The following is a 21,442-nucleotide window of genomic DNA, read 5'->3' as shown; positions in this document are numbered from 1 at the left end:
CCCTTCTTTTAAGTTGGCTTTCTTTTGTTTGTTTGTTTTTTCTTGTTGTTTTGTTTTCAAGGCAGGGTTTCTCTCTGTAGCCTTGGCTGTCCTGGACTCTCATTGTAGACCAGGCTGGCCTCGAACTCACAAGGATCCACCTGCCTCTGCCTCCCGAGTGCTAGGATTAAAGGCATGTGCCACCACTGCCTGGATTAAGTTGGCTTTCTTTTAAAGGTCAATCTTTATTTTATGTGTACATAGGTATGCCTACATGTGTCACTTGTGTGCCAATAAATGTAGAGGCCAAAAGAGGGCAATGGATCCCTTGTATCAGTTACAGGTGGTTGTGAGCTGCTTGGTGTGTGTGCTGGGAGTTGAACCTGGGTCCTCTGCAAGAGCACCAACTGCTGAACCGTCTGTTTCTCTCCAGCCTCCTTTAGTTGACTTTCTTATTTTATTACAGAAAAAGAACATGGACTAGCATGCTTTAGGCACACTACTAGCTTCTCAGGAAGAGCCCAGCATGTGAATGAGTCTACCAAAGCCCCGGTTTGATGTCATCTAGATCCATTGTGCTTTATTTTGATGGCCACAGCCACACTCTGGCAAAAGTTGCTAACCCGTTTGGCTCTGCAGAGTTGGCACCACCCCCACATTCCCCATTCTTTGTCCTAGAGTCCCAGGTAGGAGCATCCAGCCAGTGAACAGATTGCAGTAGCCCCTCATCAGCCAACAAACCCTGTGGGTTGCTCATTCGTTGAAGGAATGCCAAGGTGGTGAGGACAAGAAGTCAGCAGGACTGCAGTGCAAAGGAAGGCCACTCTCCAGGCTTTGCTATAGTAATGTGACAGGTGACAACAGAGGTGGACCAGAAGGCAGCTGCCAGTCACCATTAACCACCAGGAGCAGTCAGCCACCACCTGGAAGATGGATGGCCGTAGACTGATATCAGTTAGTGCTTAGTCACAGCCTCTCAGGACGTCACCAGTGACATTCAATAACCAACACACAAGATCCGCTCCCAGACGTGGAGAGATGGCCTTGAGCTCCTTCATGGAATTGGCTGTAGACCCCCTTGCCACACGCCTCCTTGTGGTTTTCATATGAAGACCTCGGCATCTCACCAAGGGGCCATGAAAGAACTGACTTTCCTCAAGGAGAGGATAGAAGCCGTATTTTTTCCTAGTCAGTAAGCCAACCCTCATTGGCTGGGCCAACGCGGACAGACTGCTCTCTCTTTCTGTGTCCTGCGTCAATGTGGCACTCAGCACTTACTTGTTCTCCATGAGACAACCCCCCCCCCGACCCTCACAGAAAGGAAAAAGGCTTCCAGAAAGAATTACATGCACTTGGTGTCTCAGTCCCTCTGTCCCCATCCTTCACACATTAGCTGCGCCCCACCTGGGTCTATGTCCCATCCCGACCCTGTGAGCAACTGCATCTGGTCCGCGTAGCTCCTATAGGCTGGGCTGCACTTTGTCTCTTGGTTCCATCTCACCATGCTCATTGGTTGCTTTTCTCGTTACCATAATCACATCCATGGTGGCAAGAGCAACTTCAGGAAGGGAGGGTTTTCCCAGCTCACAGTTTAGAGGGTTACAGTCCATTGTGGTGGCAGGGCATGGCAGCAGGAACAGGAGGCTGCTGGTCACACCATGACCAACAAACAGAGAGGGGCAGGAAGTGGGGCCTGGCTGGAAAACTCCAAGGCCTGTCCAGAGGAGACTCGGCCTCCCAAAGGTTCTGTAACCTTCCCAAACAGTGCCATCAACTGGGGGCCACAGAGTCAAATCCATGAGCCCTTGGGGACATTTCACACTCAAATTACAATTCTCAATTTCCAAGCAAGTCCATTTCTCCTCCTTACTCTTTCAGAATCTTCATGCCTGGGGCTTTGCTTACCATCCTCATGCTGGTGGCTTTTATTTCAACCTTATAGCTTCATTTCACCCAAGCCTTCCCTATGTTGCCTTTTGCTAAGAGCGCACATGTGACCTTCCCCACCTCCCTCTATCGGTCTCACCTTGCTCATTTCTAGAATGACAGAACTCTCATGAGGCCATCCTCAATCCCTTCTCCTCCTTGTAGTCAGTTTGTGCTTTAAAACCCCAGAAACTCCAGAGTTCCTCCCGCATCATATGGCCAGCTACTTCAGTCTCCTAGTGGCAGGTCTCCCACTCAAATATGTTTCCTACTCAGAGTCAAAGTGATCAATTAAGAAGGCCAGTTTAGGGCTGGAGTGATGGCTCAGAAGAGACTGGGACTGACTCTGACATGAACGCTGGTGCCCCATATTTGGCCACCTCCCCTTGGTGGGGAGGCCTGGTGGCACTCAAACAAACAATAAGCAGAATACCAAGATGAGACCTGATAGCCTATGACATATAGTGGGGGAGGAGGTCACCCTCGGTCTTACGCCTAGAGGAGGGGAATAGGGTGAAAGTGGGAGGGAGGGAGGAATGGGAAGATACAAGTGATGGGATAACAATTGAGTTGTTATCTGAATAAATTAATAAAATTAAAATTTAAAAAATGCTTACTGCTCTTGCAGAAGATCCAAGTTGAGTTCCCAGCACCCATATGGTACCCCACAACTGTCTATAACTCCCATTCTATCTTTTGCCACATACTTGAAACAAAACATGTTTATATGAATATCTACACATATGAGACACAAAACCCATACACATAAAATAAAGACAAACCTATCTCTAAGGCCATTTTAAGGTTGGCACAGTTGCTTGTGCCTACAACCCAGGTGTTTGGAAGGTAGAAACAGGACAGCAAGTTCAAGGTCATCCTTGGTATGTAACATGTATGAGACAGCCTGGACTACACGAGCACCTGTTTCAAAAAAGAAATTAAGAAGAAAAGAAAAAGCGTGAAGCAGCTGGACGCTGTCACCCCACTGCTTACAACAGTCAGCTAGCTTTATCATCTTAAAGATGGGGATCTGTCCTATGACCCTTAAAGCCCTCGGCCTTTGCTAGACCCTCCCCTACATGCCAGTGGCACTGGCCTCGATGGTCCTCCCCCGCCCCTGCCTTGGTGTCCTTGCTGTGGGCTGTACCCATGCCCGGGATGCTTGTCTCCATTTTCTCTCCCATCTGGAGACTCATGAGTTTTGGGGGGAAACCCCCTGATATCTAAACCATCACAGTGGCATGCCGTGAAAGAACCCCAGACTTGCCTCACAGAGCTCTGCCCTGTATCACTGTATCACAGTAATTGCTGTATTCTGGCCTACGTAAGTCAGCAGAGTAAAGGCGTTCCCCTCTGACCATTGTTCCTGGGGTACCTGGGTTTTAGATGATATTCAGGAGATACCTGCTGAGTTGCTGACTGATGAATCAGACTTCTGAGCCCAGAACACATATCATGTTAGCATCAAAATTTAAAGCACAGAACTGCAGGATTGGCAGACACGGTCTAGTGTATCCTGTCAATCAGTCTAGTCAATCAGCAGTGTAGACGAGATTCTCAACTTTCCTTCCTTTTTTCTTTCCTTCCTCCTTTCCTACCTCCCTCCCTTCCTTCCTCCCTTCCTCTCTTCCTTCCTTCCAGCTAAACTCCTTCATTCCTTCCTTACTACGATTTTATTTTTACTCACATATATGAGTGTGTATCCGAGTGTGGATTTGTGCATGTGTGTGCAGTGCCCATGGAGATCAGCGGTATCAGATGCTCCTGAGCTGGACTTAGAGTCAACTGTGAGCATTCTGAGAGGCGTGCTGGGAACCAGCCCTGCAGAGCCATCCTTCTATCCCCAGCTTATCTTCTTGAAGTAAACTTGTCCAGATTTCTAAAAGGCACTCATTAGACCCATGGTCCCCGCTGCCACAACTGCACTGTAGAGTGAAGGCTGTCTGTCCTTCCCACCAGGTGTTTATCCATTTATTATTTTGCTTTTTGTAGTACAAAACCCAGGGTCATGTGTATGCTAGGCAACTGCTCCAGCATTGAGCTACAACCCTAGCCTTTTTTGAGACAAGGCCTAACTAGGTTGCCCCAGTTGTACCTGAACTCACTCTGTAACCCAGAAGACCTTAGCTTGTGATTTCCTGCCTTAGCCTCCCTGGTAGCTGGGAGTCTTGCTCCACCAGTCCCAGCCCCCACACCTGATTTTGAGCTGGGTAGTTTAGCTGGCTTGAGCAATCCCAGTGCCACAGATGTGGTAGCTGAGAAAAGCCCAGGTTCTGGGCTTCGTGTTGTCCTTGCAGCCTTGTTGGGTGATCTTAGAGACTCCCTGCCACTTCTCTACCTGCAGAAACTCTACTTCAGCTGGGAGAGCCCTGACGTGTTTTCCACACTGTGCCTCAGAGGCTCAACCTGAGAGGCAAGCAGTGCTCCTGGCTTTCCCACTGTCTGTGTATCTCTGGAGCCTGGGGATAGGAAGCTGCTGGTGCTGTTTATTGCATGTGCTGACTGCCCGGGTCCTAAAGGGAGGCCTGCTTGAGACAAGTACGGAGGCTGAGAGGCCAAGGATGCCCTTCTCTGTGGATGGCCTGAAGAAGTGCTCTCTTCTTGGATGTTTCTCTGACATTGTAGTCCTTCCAGGTGTTTTTTCTCGGCAAGCAGCTTTCTGAATGTGGCCTGAGAACCCCCAGCAGCTGCAGCGAGACTTGAGTGTTTGCAAAGTCAGTCCTCATTCTGCCTGCCCACTTTTTTAGGTCCTCTGGAACCAGGGCTGTAGCTGTGTTTCATGGAGCCCTCAGCGATGCACGTACTTGCTCAGGGCCAAGGGCCTGGTTCTCAACTGAATAGTCTGGCCCCTTTCTGGACTCACCTGTGACCCTCCACTCACATTTTTTCATAATTAATGTTTTATCATAATTAGTGTCGGGGAACCTTCAAACAGGAAACTCTTCATTTTTAATAAGCCAAAAAGCATAATTCATCTCCAGTAAGTCTGGCCTTCCCTTAGCTGGTGACTGGGTGTGGGGCCCAGGTGACCTGGCAGATTCATCCTGACCTCTGAAAACCTGAAGGTCTAGGTGCTTATGCTCAGAGCTGAGCCATCCCAAAGGTGGCCTTACCCTCTAGAAGAAGGTTCTTTTGTTTGTATTTTGTTTTGTTTTGTTTTTTTCTAAAAGGTGGCGCTGAAGAAATCAGGTTGAACTCCAGCTCTGCAGTTTCCTAGCTGTGTGATCTGAGACAACTTACCCACCATCTCTGAACTTTTGCATCATGTGTAGAATATCACTAATAACACTTATGGGGATCTTGCCTGGGGCACTTGGAGGGGTGTGGGCTCCTGTCAAGCATGAGACATACATGGCAGTTTCACTCATTCCAAGGCAGTCTGCCCACTTTGTTAGGCCCTCTGGGACCAGGTCTGTAGCTGTATTTCATGGAGCCCTCAGCAATGCACGTACTTGCTCAGGGCCAAGGGCCTGAGCCACGCCTCCCTGGGAATCTGGTTCCATGATTGTTGGGAGGTCCAGACAGCAGAAGTGCTGAGGTAACTCTCAAACCTGTATGCAGACACAGGAAACAGTATGGTCCTTAGGCCTTTATTTGGCTGTGTAGATATCTCCGTGGTGGCCCAGAAGTGTAGAAAGTGGTTTTCCTAGCTCACAGTGACAAGCCCAACCCTCCAGTGGCCATCGAAGGGAGCTAGAGAGAGCAGCTGCTGTGTCAGCCTCGTACCTCATACGGGCCTTTTTTTTCTTCAGGTCAACAAAGCATGGCCTTCTACATGATACTTTGTGGTCAGGCTTTCACAGCTACTGTGGACAGCTTCTGGTGTAGTTAGCAAGGGCAGATGCTGAGAACGTCTGGGTGGGTACGGTGGAAAGTGGAACACCTCATGCCTGGCATAACTGTCCTTGATAGGACACTATGTGTCCACAGGAGACACTGTTTACACCAGCTGCAGTGTATGGGGCCAGGGACAACCGAGAGGAGAGGGAGGTCACACAGTTAAGAGTGTGCTCAGGGACTGACAGCCATCCAATGCCAGAACCACGATGTGGGCTCAGCAGCCTTGAAGGGCTTCGGTGTGTCTGTAGGCAAGCCTCTTAACCAAGGCAATGTTGCCATTCTTTTTGACAAAAGTACAACTTCCTCTGACTTCTTGCAGGAGCAGAGTGCTCCAAGGATAAAATAAAATACAGGTTAGTTTAGCCAGCTTTTTACAAATGCATGGAGAATGTCCGAAGGTTCTATTTGGGTACATCCATTTGGCTGGGGATCAAACCAGAGAAACAAGGTGCCCAGAAGCATCGGAGTGGATGGTCAAAGCTACAGTAGCCAGTTGGGGTCTGAAATCTGTGTTCTCTGGGTGTCTGTGGGGCCTCATGATGTCTTATGGGTAGCCTGGCAGTCATGTGAGCACCACACCACACTGTGTGGAATGCTTAGCTTGAGTGGGAGGAGGGCCAGCCATCCCAGAGGGCAATCCATAGATACAATGAAAGAACACCCCAAAAGTGAGTGTCAGGGACCACATCCATATCCGATGTTGTGAGTGTGCTGGGCCTTCAAGGGTGGGATATGGGTATAGTGTAAATCCTCAACCCTAAGTTAATATATATTCCATTCCTTTTCTGTATTTTGATGAGATATTCAAATTTACTGGTTTTATACAAAAGGAATTGCTGATGTTTTCTCCGACTTCGTGAGACTCGAGGTCGATGAGGTTGGGCTAGCTTGGTTTTGTTTTATCTACACAAAGCACCAGAATCTTTTACAATGTGCCATGTTTCCTATTGATGGTGCAGCTGGGTTCTTAGGCCCTCCTCTGAGGGCACTAGACAAGGTGACATTGACATTCTGCCCCTGCGGGACACTTTTCATTTTCTTTTACTTTGCCCCAAGTTGGTGGAACTCTTTGGGAAGGGTTAGGAGGTGTGGCCTTGTTGGAGGGGGTGTGACACTGGAATGGGCTTTGACATTTAAAAGGCCATGCCATTCCCAGTTAGCTCTCGCTCTCTGCCTTGTACTTGTGGGTCAGATATAAGCTCTCAGCTGCTACTCCAATGCCTGCCTGCTGCCATGCTCCCTACTATGATGGTCATAGACACTAACCCTCAAAACTTGTGAGCCTCTAAATTAAATGCCTTTTTTTTTTTTTTTTTTTTTTGTAAGTTGACTTAGTTGTCTCATCACAACAGTAGAAAAGTAAGATAACTCTGCCTTCTAAATACTGGGGTGACAGACACAGTTCCTCGTAGCTTATTTTACACTTTAATACTTAAGTGTATATTTGACATAACTACTGTGGTACAGCTGAGATGGAAAGAGACTAGTGAGAAGTTAAAAACCAAAGTCCTGTTTGTCTCATGATCACAATAGCAGCTGAGGAATCTGCCCAGTGAATGTTGCAGCTGGGCTCTTCTCAACAACCCGCCTCTGCCCCCCCCCCCCCCAGAACTACCATGAGGTTGTAGCTCTTGCCGGCCCTATCGCAGGGTGCATGACCTTAGAACTTGGAACTGCTGCTGATCTCTCACACCAGCAAATGCTTAGCTACGATACTGTCTCAGAAGCAGCTCAAGGACGGATTTGGGTGGCGGAGGCTTTCAGACACAGTGCCCTAGTGGAAAGGAGCAGAGGGAGAAACTGGGCTCAGCTGCGTCTCAGTCTCCAGGTGACTGTGAGCTGGCCTAGCTTTTCACAGTTGGGAAAAAATGGATTGTTAAGAACCACCCAGTCATGGGTTTACGGGTTGCCTGGGCATCCTCGTCAGCTTATCAGAGAGGCCTGATTGCCAGCCTTGCTCCCCAAAGCTGTAGAAAGGAGCCTACAAGTCCTGAAGGAATGTCTGGGGTCTGCGGCATGGCACCACACACCCCTGGCTAGCTTGTGTAAGCTGGAGAGAGACTGTGTGCCCAGTACTTAGCCATGCACAGCCTGCTCACAATTGGCTTGACATCTGGAGAGAGTAGCCACCCATCTTCTATCTTAGCCCTCCAAATGATGGCACCTCAAGAACTTTTGCTTCCTTTGCCATGGGGCCCATGGTACCCTTCTCTCTCCACAGCTCCCCCAAATCTAGAATGCACACGTGGAAGGTGTTGAGCAGGCGCTGAGAGTGGGAGAGATGGGTTGGATTAAATTTGGCTTGGTGGTGTCCAGGGAATACAGGAACTGTCGGGTTTGGACACAAGAAGTGGGAAGAATAGGCTCCCAGAGGCTGTTTATCCATCTCTGTCCTCTCTGCTCTCTAGTTCCGCTGGCGATTCTCGCGGGAAGACATCCACAGCAGGCAGACAAGGAAATCCAAAGGCAAACTCAACGCCAGAGACAAGCAGCAAGCCGAACTGACCGAGAAGAATCCCGAAGACCAGTTTCCCAAGGCTGGAGATGTGGGAAACTGTGTGCCTGGGACACAGCAGTGGGGCGGAGCCTCTGAGGTCAGGGAGCAAAGGCGGGGCTCAGGGGCTGTGCAGAATGGTCCTGCTGGCCACAACAGGGACTCTGTGGCTCCCAGGCACTCGGACCCCCGAGTAGAGGCTGAGCTTGCCTCAGGGCCTGCTCCAGCAGAGGCAAATTGAGTCCGTGATTTGTGCTAGGCCTGCAGTGTGATGGCAGACCCTGGGAAACTTGCTAGCAGCTAGTTTGTTCTGTGTTACCCTTTGGCTTGAGCTTCCATTGTTAGCTCAGTGGGCTCTGTTAGGGCCAGTCTCTGATGGTGTTCTCTGCACATCCACTGGAAAGGTATCTTAACAATCCACATATGTTAGAGTGCAAGGTCGGAATATTCCTTTCTAGACCTCAAGGCTGGAGGCCTGACTCTGGTCCCACCACTGCCCCAAGGGGGGGCATGGACCATACAGTGCCTGTACTGCCCTGCCCTCACATGGCTCCAGGGCACATCTGGGTCAACTTCTGGGACATCCTTCGCTACAAACCAAGGTTTTCCTGCTCACTCTTATACGCTGCTGCTCTCGGCAAGTACTTAGTGACTTTTAACCCTGCAGCCGGCAGGCTGCCCTTCTCCACCTGAACCCTGGAGATGCCACTGTTATGGAAGGTGACGATGTTCGAGAAGGGAGGTGCCCAAGCCTCCTGCCTTTCTTAAAGTAGTTCTATAGATGCTGGTGATCTGGAAGCAAACAGGTAATTCCCTATGCCCCTGATCGTGCAGAATGTTCGCGAAAGTGTTATGTGTTAATATCCATGCCAAAAAAATATTGTTTTAAAATTTTGTCTTTAACACATGTATGAATCCCTTCTGTCATTTTGGGCAGTAGGTAGGTGGGTGCCCTTGTGTGCTATTTTTGTTGATGTGTCATTGACTGAGTTGTATACTGTGCCTGTCACATGTTTATATTGTCCATAAAGTGTTGTTAAGGCTTTAAGTAGCAGCGTCTGGCAAACCTTGGAGAGAGAACACCAGTTGTCCCAGTGGAAACAGCCTGCCTCTTTCTTATTTAGTTACTTAAAGCAATAAACCACCTGAGTTTAGGGCGTGGTGGGAAGTGAGTCTTTACTGTATCACAACAGAGGTCCCGGCCCCTCAAACCTTGCTGACAGTTACATTCCTACCTGCTGGCAAACTGCAGAGCTACCTACGCTTGCACCAGGCTTTGGTGAAAAGAAGCAGGAAATGAATTCCCACGCCTCCGCATGAGTGAGGGGACATGAGTTGACTCAGAAGTGCAGTTTCTAAGAGTTCATGGAAGTTATTTAATGAAGAAAATCTTTTTCATTTCCGAGCTTATTAAAATAAAACCTGTAAACCTATGTAGTGGGCAGCACTGCAAAGCCTTGTGCAGTCGTCCCCCCACCCCCACACTCTTTTAAGATTTTTTTTTTTTTGTTTTAATTTTAATGTTCTGTGTATGGGTGTTTTGCCAGCACCAGCTGTGTGCCTGAAGCCCTCTGAGGTCAGAAAAGGGCGTCAGTTCCCTGAGCTGGAGTTACAGATGGCTGGGAGCCTCCCAAGCTGGAGGGCTTCTGTTGTATGTTTCAATAAGTAACATTTATGTTTTATTTGCTGGGGCGGGGTGGCGCTTTTGAATTCTTTAGGGATATTGTTCCAGTATTAAGTGATACTGGGAGCTCCTCAGGAGTTATTTCTTCTTTTCTTCTCCCTTGTGCCCTGTTGATTCTGGCAGGGGTCACTTTATCACAGAAGTCCTCTATGAACCAGCTATACGATGGAAAGACTGAGGCAGTTAACAAAAACCTTAAAAATACATTGTGTTTTGTACATGAATATTATTACACAGTCCAGTGTCGCTAAAATGTGATTATATCACAAAACAAGATATGGTATCACTCCTTTTTGTTTATTGACTCCGTGCTTAATGTACTTTAAATCATCTGGGGTTTTTTCTTTTTCTTTCTTCAGTTTTTTTTTTTTTCTGTACAGAATATTTCTGAGTTTATTAATTCAGAATTGCAGAAAGCTTAAAAACCCTTAATCACATGAGAATAAATTTATCATGTGTGCTTCCACAATCTTTTTAATTAAAATATAATTACATCATTCTCCATCTTCCCTTTCCTCTCTCCAGCCTCACCCATGCGCCCTCTTGTTCCCTCTCAAATTCATGTTCTCCTTTTAAAACTATTAATGTCACATGACCATGCATATACACATATACACACATAAATATGTAAATATAACCTGCGGAGCCTACTTGCCAAATACACGAATGTATATGATTTCATGGCTGATCACTTGTTACTGGTTAACTAATTAGGGAGTACACGTGTCTAGGGAAGACTGGTCTCTTTCTCAGCAGCACTGAGGCTCCTATAGTTCTTGCTCTAGGGTTGGGCTCATGGGGTTTCTCCTTGCAAGTTAGTATCTCTGTTTGTGTCTTCCTTATTCAGGTCTTGTTCTGGCAACCGTGTTGTTGCAGGATCATGGATGCAGCTCCCCTGACATTTCTTTTCTTTTTTATTATTTTTTAATAAGAATTTTATTTAAATAACTTATTCAAATTACATCTCAATTGTTATCCCTTCACTTGTATCTTCCCATTCCCCCATCCCTCCCTCTTTCACTCTATTCCCCTCCCTTAGGACTGTGACAGAAGGGGACTTCCTCCCCCACCATATAATCACAGCCTATCAGGTCTCATCCTGGTAGCCTGCTTCCCCTTCCTCTGAGTGCCACCAGGCCTCCCCACCAAGGGGAAGTGGTGAAATAGGGGCACCAGAGTTCATGTCAGAGTCAGTTCCCACCCTCCACACAACTGTGGAGAAACCACTGTCCATTGGCTAGATCTGGATAGGGGTTCTAGGTTTACTGCATGCATTGTCCTTGGTGGTTACAACAGTTTGTGCATGACCCCTGGGTCCAGATCTGCAAGCCTCAATGGTCTTCTTGTAGGGTTCCACGAACCTCTGGGTCCTTCCATTTTCCCATACCTCTCTCACCTGGAGTCCCAATAGGAAGTCCCAGCCTCTATCCCAATCCCCTGCTAAATGAAGACTCTCAGAGGACAACCCTGTGGGGCTAGTGTCCAATCATACGTGAGTATATACCATGTGTATCTTTCTGGGTCTGGGCTAACTCACTCAGGATGATCATTTTTAGTTCCATCCATTTGCCTGCAAATTTCAAGATTTCCTTGTTTTTAATAGCTGAGTAGTATTCCATGGTGTAAATGTACCATGGTTTCTTTATCCATTCTTTGACTGAGGGACATCTAGGTTGTTTCTAGATTCTGGCTATTACAAATAAGGCTGCTATGAACATAGTTGAGCAAATTTCCTTGTTGTGTAGTGGAGCATCTTTTGGGTATATTCCAAGGAGTGGAATAGCTGGGTATTAAGGTAGCCCTATTCCCATTTTTCTGAGAAAGTGCCAGATTGATTTCCAAAGTGGTTGTACAAGTTTGTACTCCCACCAGCAATGAAGGAGTGTTTCCCCTTCTCCACATCCTCACCAGCATGTGCTGTCACTTGAGTTTTTTTTATCCTAGCCATTCTGAAGGGTGTAAGATGGAATCTCAGAGTCATTTTGATTTGCATTTCTCTGATGACTAAGGATGTTGAGCATTTCTTTAAGTGTTTCTCAGCCATTCGATAGTCCTCTGTTGAGAATTCTCTGTTTAGTTCTGAGCCCCATTTCTTGATTGGGTTATTTGGTTTGGTGGTGTTTAATTTCTTGAGATCTTTATATATTTTGGATATTAGCCCTTTTTCATATGTAGGGTTGGTGAAGATCATTTCCCAGTCTCTGGGCTGTTGCTTTGTTCTGTTGTCAGTGTCTTCTGCTTTACAGAAGCTTCTCAGCCTCATGATGTCCCATTTATTAATTGTTGACTTTAGAGCCTGGGCTGTTGGTGTTGTGTTGTCTCTTGTGCCAATGAGTTCCAGGCTCTTCCCCACTTTATCGTCTAATAGATTTAGTGTCTCTGGTTTCATGTTGAGGTCTTTAATCCACTTGGACTTGAGTTTTATGCATGGTGATAAATATGGATCTCCTTGCATTTTTCTACATGTAGACATCCACTTAGACCAGCACCATTTGTTGAAGATGCTATCCTTTTTCCATTGAATAGACTTGTCTTCTTTGTCAAAAATCAAGTGTCCATATGTGTGTAGATTTATTTCTGCGTCTTTGATTCAATTCCACTGATCAACCAGCCTATGGCTATGCCAGTACCATGCTATTTTAATTACTATTGCTCTCTAGTACAGTTTGAGATCAAAGATGGAGATTTTTTCCAGAGGATCTTTATTGTACAGGATTGCTTTAACTATTCTGGGGTTTTTTCCATATGAAATTGAGAATTGATCTTTCAATGTCTTTAAAAAATTGTGTCTGTATTTTGATAGGTATTGAATTGAATCTGTAAATTGCTTTTGGTAAGATGGCCATTTTTACTATGTTAATTCTCCTGATCCATGAACAAGGGAGGTCTTTCCATCTTCTGATGTCATCTTCAATCTCCTTCTTCAGAGATTTCAAGTTTTTTTTCAAACAAGTCTTTCACTTGTTTTGTTAAAGTTATTCCTATATACTTTATATTACTTGTGGCTATCATGAAGGGTGTAGTTTCCCTAATTTCTTCCTCTTTGTGTTTGTCATTTGTATATAGGAAAGCTACTGATTTTTTTGAGTTAATTTTGTATCCAGCCAATTTGCTGAAGGTGTTTATCATCTGTAGGAGTTCTCTGGTGGAATTTTGGGGGTCACTTATATACACTATCATATCTGCAAATAGGGATAATTTGACTTCCTCCTTTCCCATTTGGATCCCCTTGATCTCCTTCTGTTGTCTTATTGCTTTGGCTAGAACTTCAATAACTATATTGAAGAGACACGGAAAAAGTGGGCAGCTTTGTCTGGTCCCTGATTTTAGAGGAATTTCCTTGAGTTTCTCTCCATTTAATTTTATGTTGGCTATTGGCTTGCTGTATATAGCCTTTATTGTGTTTAGGTATGTGCCTTGTATCCCTGATCACTCCAAAACTTTAAACATGAATGGATGTTGGATTTTGTCAAATGCTTTTTGGCATCTAAGGAGATGATCATGTGTTTTTTTTTTCTTTCAGTTTTTTTATATGGTGGATTACAGTGATGGATTTCCATATATTAAACCATCCCTGCATACCTGGAATGAAGCCTACTTGGTCATGGTGAATGATAGCTTTGATGTGTTCTTGTATTTGGTTTGCAAGTATTTTATTGAGTATTTTTGCATCAATGTTCATAAGAGGAATTGGTCTGGTATCTCTTTGTTGGGTCTTTGTGAGGTTTAGGTATCAAGGTGACTGTGGCTTCATAGAGGGAGTTTGGTAATGTTCCATCTGTTTCCATTTTGTGGAGTAGCTTGAAGATAGCGGTGTTAGTTCTTCATTGAAGGTCTGGTAGAATTCTGCACTGAAACCATCTGGCCCTGGACTTGTTTTGTTTGGTTGGGAGACTTTTGATGACTGCTTCTATTTCTGTAGGAGAAATAGGACAATTTAATTTGTTCATCTGATCTTGATTCAACTTTAGCAAGTCGAATTGATCAAGAAAATTGTCCATTTCCTTTCGATTTTCAAATTTTGTGCCATATAAGCCTTTGAAGTAGGACCTAATTAATGATTCTTTGTATTTCTTCCATGTCTATTGTTATGTCTCCCTTTTCATTTATGATTTTGTTGATTTGGATAGTGTCTCTCTGCCTTTTAGTTTGGCTAACAGTTTGTCTATCTTGTTGATTTTCTCAAAGAACCAGCTCCTGGTTTTGTGGATTCTTTGAATTGCTATCTTTGTTTCTAATTTATTGATTTCAGTCCTGCATTTGATTATTTTAGCCATCTCCTCCTCTTGGGTGTTTATGCTTCTTTTTTTCCTAGGGCTTCCAGACATGTCATTAAGTTGCCTATATGAGATGTTTCCAATTTCTTTATGAAGGCACTTAGTGCTATGAATTTTTCTCTTAGCACTGCTTTCACTGTGTCCCATAAATTTGGGTATATTGTACGTTCATTATCTATGAATTTTAGAAAGTCCTTTCTTTCTTTCTTTCTTTCTTTCTTTCTTTCTTTCTTTCTTTCTTTCTTTCTTTCTTTCTTTTTTCCATGATCCAATTGTCATTGAGTAGAGAGTTGTTTAGCTTTCATGTGTGTGTAGGCTTTTTGTTATTCCTGTTGTTGTTGAAGTCCAGCTTTAGTCCATGGTGATCTGATAGGATACAGGTATTAATTTCAGTCTTCTTGTATCTGATGAGGCTTGCTTTGTGACCTACTATATGGTCAGTTTTGGAGAAGGTTCAATGAGGTGTTGAGAAGAAGGTATAATCTTTCATGATTGAGTGAAAAGTTCTGTAGATATCTGTTAAGTCCATTTGATTCATGACACAGACTTTCAACCAAATTTAATCAAAAGAGATGAAAAAGGACACTTTATACTCATCAAAGGAAAATTCAAACAAGATGACATCACAATTCTGAACATCTATGCCCCCAATACAAGGGCACCCACATTTGTAAAAGAAATATTAACAACTCTTAAACCACACATCAATCCCCATACATTAATAGTGGGAGACTTCAACACCCCACTTTCACCAAAAGATAGGTCAATGAAACAGAAACTAAACTGAGAAATAATGACACTAATTGATGTCATGAATCTCCTGACATTTCTGGAAGACACCGTCTCAGCTGACTTCCTGGTCCTCTGGCTCTTCCTGTCTTGTCCTCTTTTCTTCCTCTTTGTTCCCTGCTGCTAGATGCAGAAGTGTCTGATAAAGGTATTCACTGGGGCTGAGAACCCTACCATCACTTTGCATTTGGACCAGTTGTAGTTTTCTGTGATGATCTCCATCTGCTGCAAAGAGAAGCATCTCTGATGAGGGCTGAAAGCTACACTTACCTGTGGGTATAAGGATGCGTATTTAGAATGCAGGTAAGCATAATGCTGGCCTAGTGATGTGGCAATGGTAGGTTCTCTCCTAAGACCCACTAGCTCTGGTAGTTAGTAGGTTTCCAGCATCAGGAATGATCTCCCTCCTACCGAGTGGATATCACATCTAGTTAGACTGCTGGTGGTGACCACCAAGGTGAGCGTCACTATTGCACCTTTCAGAGTCCACAGGTGTCACGGCTGGATAGGATGAGTGGCTGCCCCCTCTCCCTTACACTGCACCTTCTGGTATTATTAAAGCTAGTCCTTGGGAATGAGGCTTTTGGGTCTGGTCCCATTAAAATCCTCCCGGTCCTATGTCCAAAGGCATAGTGTCTTCAGCAGTAGGGACTTACCTTCAACATGTGGGAGGCAATGGAAGGCAGCAGCCATAGCTGATATTATTTTGGAAGTCTCTTGGACTCCTCTGACTAACAACTGGAAAGAGTATTTCTCATGTTTGGTACCTGAGTTTTTGTTAGATTGTATATGGCTCTTGTCTTAGGCCCATTGTCAGCCTAACTTCTTTAAAAATACTTATGCACATAGACTTATATTATTGTATATAATTTTAATTAAATAAACAAGAATATGTTTCCTTTTGGCTTTTAAGAACATCCCTAGAGTTATTCTTCCCTTCCCCTTGCTCTCCTTCAGTATGGACCTTCCTCCCTCCTCCTAATTAAAGTTCCCTCATTTTCTCACTCATCATCGCTCACATCGCAGTTCCCTTCTCTAGCACCCCCCCACACACACACACACTCACACACACACACTCACACCATGGTTCCCTTTTACTTCCCTTACTTCTGTGGTTACCTCAGGTTATATAATCACATGTGGAGATTTGGAGCTAGGAAGCGCAGATGAGAGAGAACATTTGTTTTTCTGGGCCTGAATTACCTCAATTAATATATTTTCCAGTTCTATCATTTACCTGAAAATTTCACGGTTTCATTGTGCATGTGTAGCCCATTTTCATTATCTATTCATCAGCTGAAAGTCATGTAGGTTGTTTTGAGACGGGGGGGGGGGGGGTCTCTCTCTGTAGCCCTTGGCTGTTCTAGAACTCCCTATGTAGATCAGGCTGGCCTCGAACTCACAGAGATCTGCTTTGTTCCTTCTGTTTTTTTTTTGTTTTGTTTTGTTTTGTTTTTTTGTTTTTTTTTTTTTTAATGAAGGCACTTAGAGCTATACATTTCCCTTGTGTGACTGCTTTCAGAGTGTCCCTGCGGTCTTATTATGTTGTGTTTTTATTTTCATCTAGTTCCAGGATTTTTTGTGTGTGATTTTCTTTCTTCTTTGCCTTGTTCATTATTCAGAAATGAACTGCTTAATTTCCATGATTTGTACATGTTCGTCTGCTGTTGGAGTTTTACTGTTTTGTGGTCAGATAGGATACAAGAAATTATTCTTTTTTTTTTTCCTGAATTTATTGAGATTTGTTTTGTGCCCCAGAATGCGGCCTACTTAAGAGAAGTTTCCATAGGCTGCTGAATAGAATGTGTGTTTTGGTGTTTGGGTGGAATGTTTTATAGATTTCTGTTAGGTCCATTTGATTTCTGAAGTCATTTAATTCTGATATTTCTCTGATTATTCTTTGTCCAGATGACCTATTAGAGAAAGTGGGGCATCGGCATCGCTTACTATTGGCAGGAAGATGCTAATCTGTGTCTTTCATTTCAGTAGTTTGTGTCCTGTGGAGCTGGATGCACTGGGGTTTGATGCTTACGGTGCTTCTCTTTTCATTATTCCCTTGATTAGAATGAAGTGCCCTTCATCTCTTCTGATGAACCTGAGTCTGACGTCTGTTTTGTCAGATGTTAGTGTGGCAATGAATGCTTGCCCCATTTCATTGGAGCGAGCTTTTCCTTCCTTTCGCTTTAAAGTAGTTCTTGCCTGTAAAGCTGATTTCCCCGCAGACAACAGAAAGGTGAGTTTTGCTTCTCCTCTGTGTCTTTTGGGTAGCTAAAGCAATCGCTATTCAAAGGTGCGTGTCAACTGCAGTCACTTTGATGTTGTTTGTTTTGCTGTTGTGTCTTTAGTTTTCCCTTGCGTGGAGGTGATCACCGCTCCCTTTCTCGGGTCTCCTAGCTATGCTCACTTCTCTCTTCATCCCTAAGCATTGCTTTCAGTGTTCACTTTAGCTTGGTGTGGTGGACATGGATTCTAGCCTGTCTGTACGATGGAAAGTCTTTCTTTCTCCTTCAGTTTGGCAGACAGTTTTTCTGGGCATACAGTTGCCATCTCTGGTCTCTAACAACTTGAGTTCCAAGGCTCTGCTCCTGTTCAGAGTTTTCACAGAGCTGGAAGCGGTGGCGTATGCCTTTAGTCCCAGTACTCGGGAGGCAGAGACAGGTAGAACTCTGTGAGTTCAAGGCCAACTGGGGCTACTGAAATAAATAAGTAAATGTTTGCATTGAGAAAGCAACTGTTATTTTGATTTTTGTTAGTTTGTTTATGTTACTTACCTCTTTTCTCTTGCAGATGTCAATATTTTCTCTTTTTCCTATATGTTTAGTGTTTAAACTGTGACATGCTATGGGGAGTTTCTTTTCTGCTTTTGTCTGTTTGGTTGTCTGTGTGCTTCTTGAGACTCTACGAATATATCTTTTCTTAGTTTGGAGAAGTCTGTTCTGTGTCATTGACCTAGGGGTCTTCTTTCTTATCTTTGCCTGTAATGCGCAGATTTGGTCTTTTCATAGTTTCTTTTTTTTTTATGTGTGCTCCTTTCCTGTATTTTAAAAATATTTTCATATTCCCTTGTTTATGTGGCCTAATTCCCTCCTTTATCCTTAAGGCCTACTGTTCTATCTTCAACTTAATCTGTTCTACTTGTAAGGCTTCCTCTTGTGTTTTCTGGGTGGGCAATTAATTCCATCTTCAGTTCCACTGAGATTCCCGTAGGTAATTCTCATCAGAGAACATTCTAAAGGACCTGTGGAGACATACTGCCTTGACCGTTCCCATTGTTTGTATTTCTATAAGGAGACCCGGGCATGCGGATGTCTTCTGTTATTTCTGTGTCTGATCTGGACCCAGAAGTCCAGGCCACGTTGGGCTTGGATACTGGATCTGCTGTGAGTAGGATGAAGTCAGAAGCTGAGCCGGAACATAAACTGTACGGCTTGGTCCAAGCCTGGAAGTTGGTGTGGAGCAGGTGGGACTGGGCTGGGCACTGGATGTGAGGCCCTGGATACTGGGAATTGGGAAGGGTACCTGGAGGATCAGGCAGCTTCCTGAGCACAAGATGTTCAAGGCTGGGCTAAGCCTAGAGGTTGCATCCACTGGAGCAGTTTGACCAACCTTTCATAGCCTGGGCGTCCCCTCAGTACACACTGGCGGTGTGAGTGGATGCTCTGGGAATGACCTCAACTTGGGAAAGTTTTTAAGCTCCTGGGAGATTGTGGGTGGGTCTAAAGTACAGCTAAAATGGAGAACCACTTGAAGAGGGCTGTATAAACGGCATAAGGTGGTTCTGTGTGAAGGGAAATGCTTTTCCTAATGGTAAGAATTAGGGCCTAGCCTCCCAAAACATGCTTATCCTGCAGGAGTATTTCAGGTAGGAAGATTTCTGAAGGAAAGCATCATTCCTTCTGAGCACCGGAATGAAGTACAGCTTATGTTGAGGAGGCGGCTCGTGTGTGTGTGTGTGTGTGTGTGTGTGTGTGTGTGTGCGTGCGGACGCAGGTATGCTAGCTAGTCCCATATCAGCTTGACAAAAGCTAGAGACCCAAGGAGAGAGAGTCTTAGTTGAGGAAATCCCCTTACCAGATTGGGCTGTGGGCAAGCCTATGGTGCTTGTTCTTAGTGATTGACGTGGGAGGGCCCAGCCTACTGCAAATGGTACTACCTCTGGAGCAGGTGGTCCTTGGATGTATAAGACACAGGCTGAGCAAGTCTTGCAGAGCAAACCAGTAAGCAGTGTCCCTCCATGACCTCTGCATCAGCTCCTGCCCTGACTTCCCTGAAAGATGGACCACAGCTGTAAGATGGAATAAACCATCTCCTCCTCCAAGATTGCCTTCAATCATGGTGTATTTTTTTTTTTTTTTTTTTTTTTTTTTTTTTTTTTTTGCTATGTTTCTCTGTGTAGCCTTGGCTGTCCTGGACTCACTTTGTAGACCAGGCTGGCCTCAAACTCATAGCGATCTGCCTGCCTCTGCCTCCCGAGTGCTGGGATCATGGTGTCTTATCACAGGAACAGAAGCCCTAACTAGGACATGGCAGTAGTTTTTGCAGCTGTGCTTGTCACAGAAGTCAATAAGGAGTGTGGGTAGCAGGGCAGCATATGCGACACACCTCTGAGGTGGAGGCTGGTTGCTGATTCTTTCCTGGAAGGCGCTTGTGTTGAGACAAGTCCTCCTCTGTGGCCCAGACTGGACTTGAATCTGGGATCCTCCCACCTCATATTCCAAGTGCTAGAATCGTAGGTATGTGCCATGACATCGGGCTTAGGGAGTGTGGTTTAGACCCAATCTTGACCTTTACAGAGGCTCGGGAGAGGGTGGGCAGTGAAGTATAGCATCATTCACAGGTCAGTAAGGGGAAGTGTCTTTGTCAGTGTCCTATTGCTGTGAAGAGACTCCATAGCCATGCCAACTCTTAAAAGAAAACTCTAATTGGGGATGGCTTACAGTTCACAAGTTTAGTCCAATATGGTCATGGTGGGGAGCGTGGCGGCACACAGGCAGACAAGGTCCTAGGGAGGTAGCTAAGAGCGCTGCGTCTGGATCGGCAGGCAGCAAGAAGAGGGAGTGACACCAAGTCTGGTTTGGATCTTTGAAACCTCAAAGCCCACCCCCAGTGACAACACTTCTTCCAACAAAGCCACGCCCACTCCAACAGGCCATGCCTCCTAGTGGTGCCCCTCCCTATGAGCCTATGGGAGCCATTTTCATCCGAACCACCACAGGAAGTAGATGGATTTGTATCAAATATGGTTAAAGGAAAGCAGTGCTGCTCCCATCACACAGGAACTATAGCCAAAACCTGGCACTGGGGAAGCTCAAGGACACCTGTGTCCAGGAAGCTGGCGGCCACTCTATCCTGGGCCTGTGGAGGTGGGATTTGGGTCTGCACAGAGCTGGTTGAAATGCTGTCTGCACGCATAGTCTTCAGCTGAGCCCTGGGGTTCATTCCTTCACTCTCAGCTGTGAAAAGGAAGTCGCAAGTGTTTACCTTACCTGGTTTTATAAGCATTAAGTGCATGCAGGTGTACGGGTATACGTGTGTGTGTGTGTGTGTGTGTGTGTGTGTGTGTGTGTGTGTGTGTGCACAGCATGTGAAGAGCTTGGTTTGGGCAGAGATGATTCATCATGCTTGCAGACAGTGATGGGCCCTGCTAGTCTACTAATCTGACCTGGCATCTGTAGGCTTCAGTACTTCCTGCCTTTCGTACAGTTTGAAACCACAAAGCATACAGGAGGCAAATGGTTTTAGGTCTTACCTTTTAATACGGCCAGGACCCCCAAATCCTTCATTTTCAGCACCCTTGCAGTAGTATTTCAAGATGGACAGGAGCATTAATAGTGTTGGCTTTGCTAAGCCGCTGTGATGGCGAGGCTTGTCCTTTCTGTAGCCTAATACATCCAAGTTTAGCTAACAGAAATATGACAGCAGTATTTGTAAAGCCCTGATTTATGGGGTGGTGGTTGTTGTAAATGACAAAGGGATAAGAAAGTCCCTGTTGGCTCCTTGTCAGAACCTTTGCATCTCCAAACCCCTCTTGCTTCACTGGAGTAGCTGAGAAAGCAATACGGCAGCTCCAGAAAACTTTAGCAGCCTGCGTTCTAACTCACTTCTCATACGGTGTGTTTTTTCTGTCCCCTAATCAAACAATCAAGTCCCAGATGATCCACGCTGGGCAACACTTTTTAGGAACAGCTCTTGGTGGTGGTCACGCCAGACGGGGTTGACCTCAGACCTCTCACTATTACAGCATGCTGGGTATTTCCTATCCAGCATGTTAGGGGAGGCAGCATGAGCCAGGTTCCATCATGTGGGGCTCACGGCATCTGAGAGTTAAGGATGTGAGGGTAATACGGACTACAAGAGGGAGGAGGGACGAGGATGGCAGGCCCGAGGACAAAGGGGGCCTTACACAGACTCAGTTGTGATGGCAGGACCTGTTTCCATGGTCCCATGAGAAAG

At 45.4% G+C, this 21,442-nt stretch overlaps 1 protein-coding gene across 1 annotated transcript in view; it reads left to right on the top strand.

Moving 5' to 3' along the window:
• The window catches only part of Rftn1 (raftlin, lipid raft linker 1), a 197,230-nt gene extending 188,456 nt beyond the window's left edge, over window positions 1-8,774 (top strand). Inside the window, exon 10 of the mRNA XM_051153046.1 lies at window positions 8,154-8,774. Coding sequence (XP_051009003.1) covers window positions 8,154-8,480 — 327 coding nt within the window. The 3' untranslated portion in view covers window positions 8,481-8,774. The remainder of the gene's footprint in view (window positions 1-8,153) is intronic.
• The last annotated feature ends 12,668 nt before the right edge of the window (window positions 8,775-21,442 follow it).

Source organism: Acomys russatus, chromosome 11 (genome assembly GCF_903995435.1).
Source record: "Acomys russatus chromosome 11, mAcoRus1.1, whole genome shotgun sequence".
NCBI lineage: Eukaryota > Metazoa > Chordata > Mammalia > Rodentia > Muridae > Acomys > Acomys russatus.
This window is presented reverse-complemented; position numbering and strand designations above follow the sequence as displayed.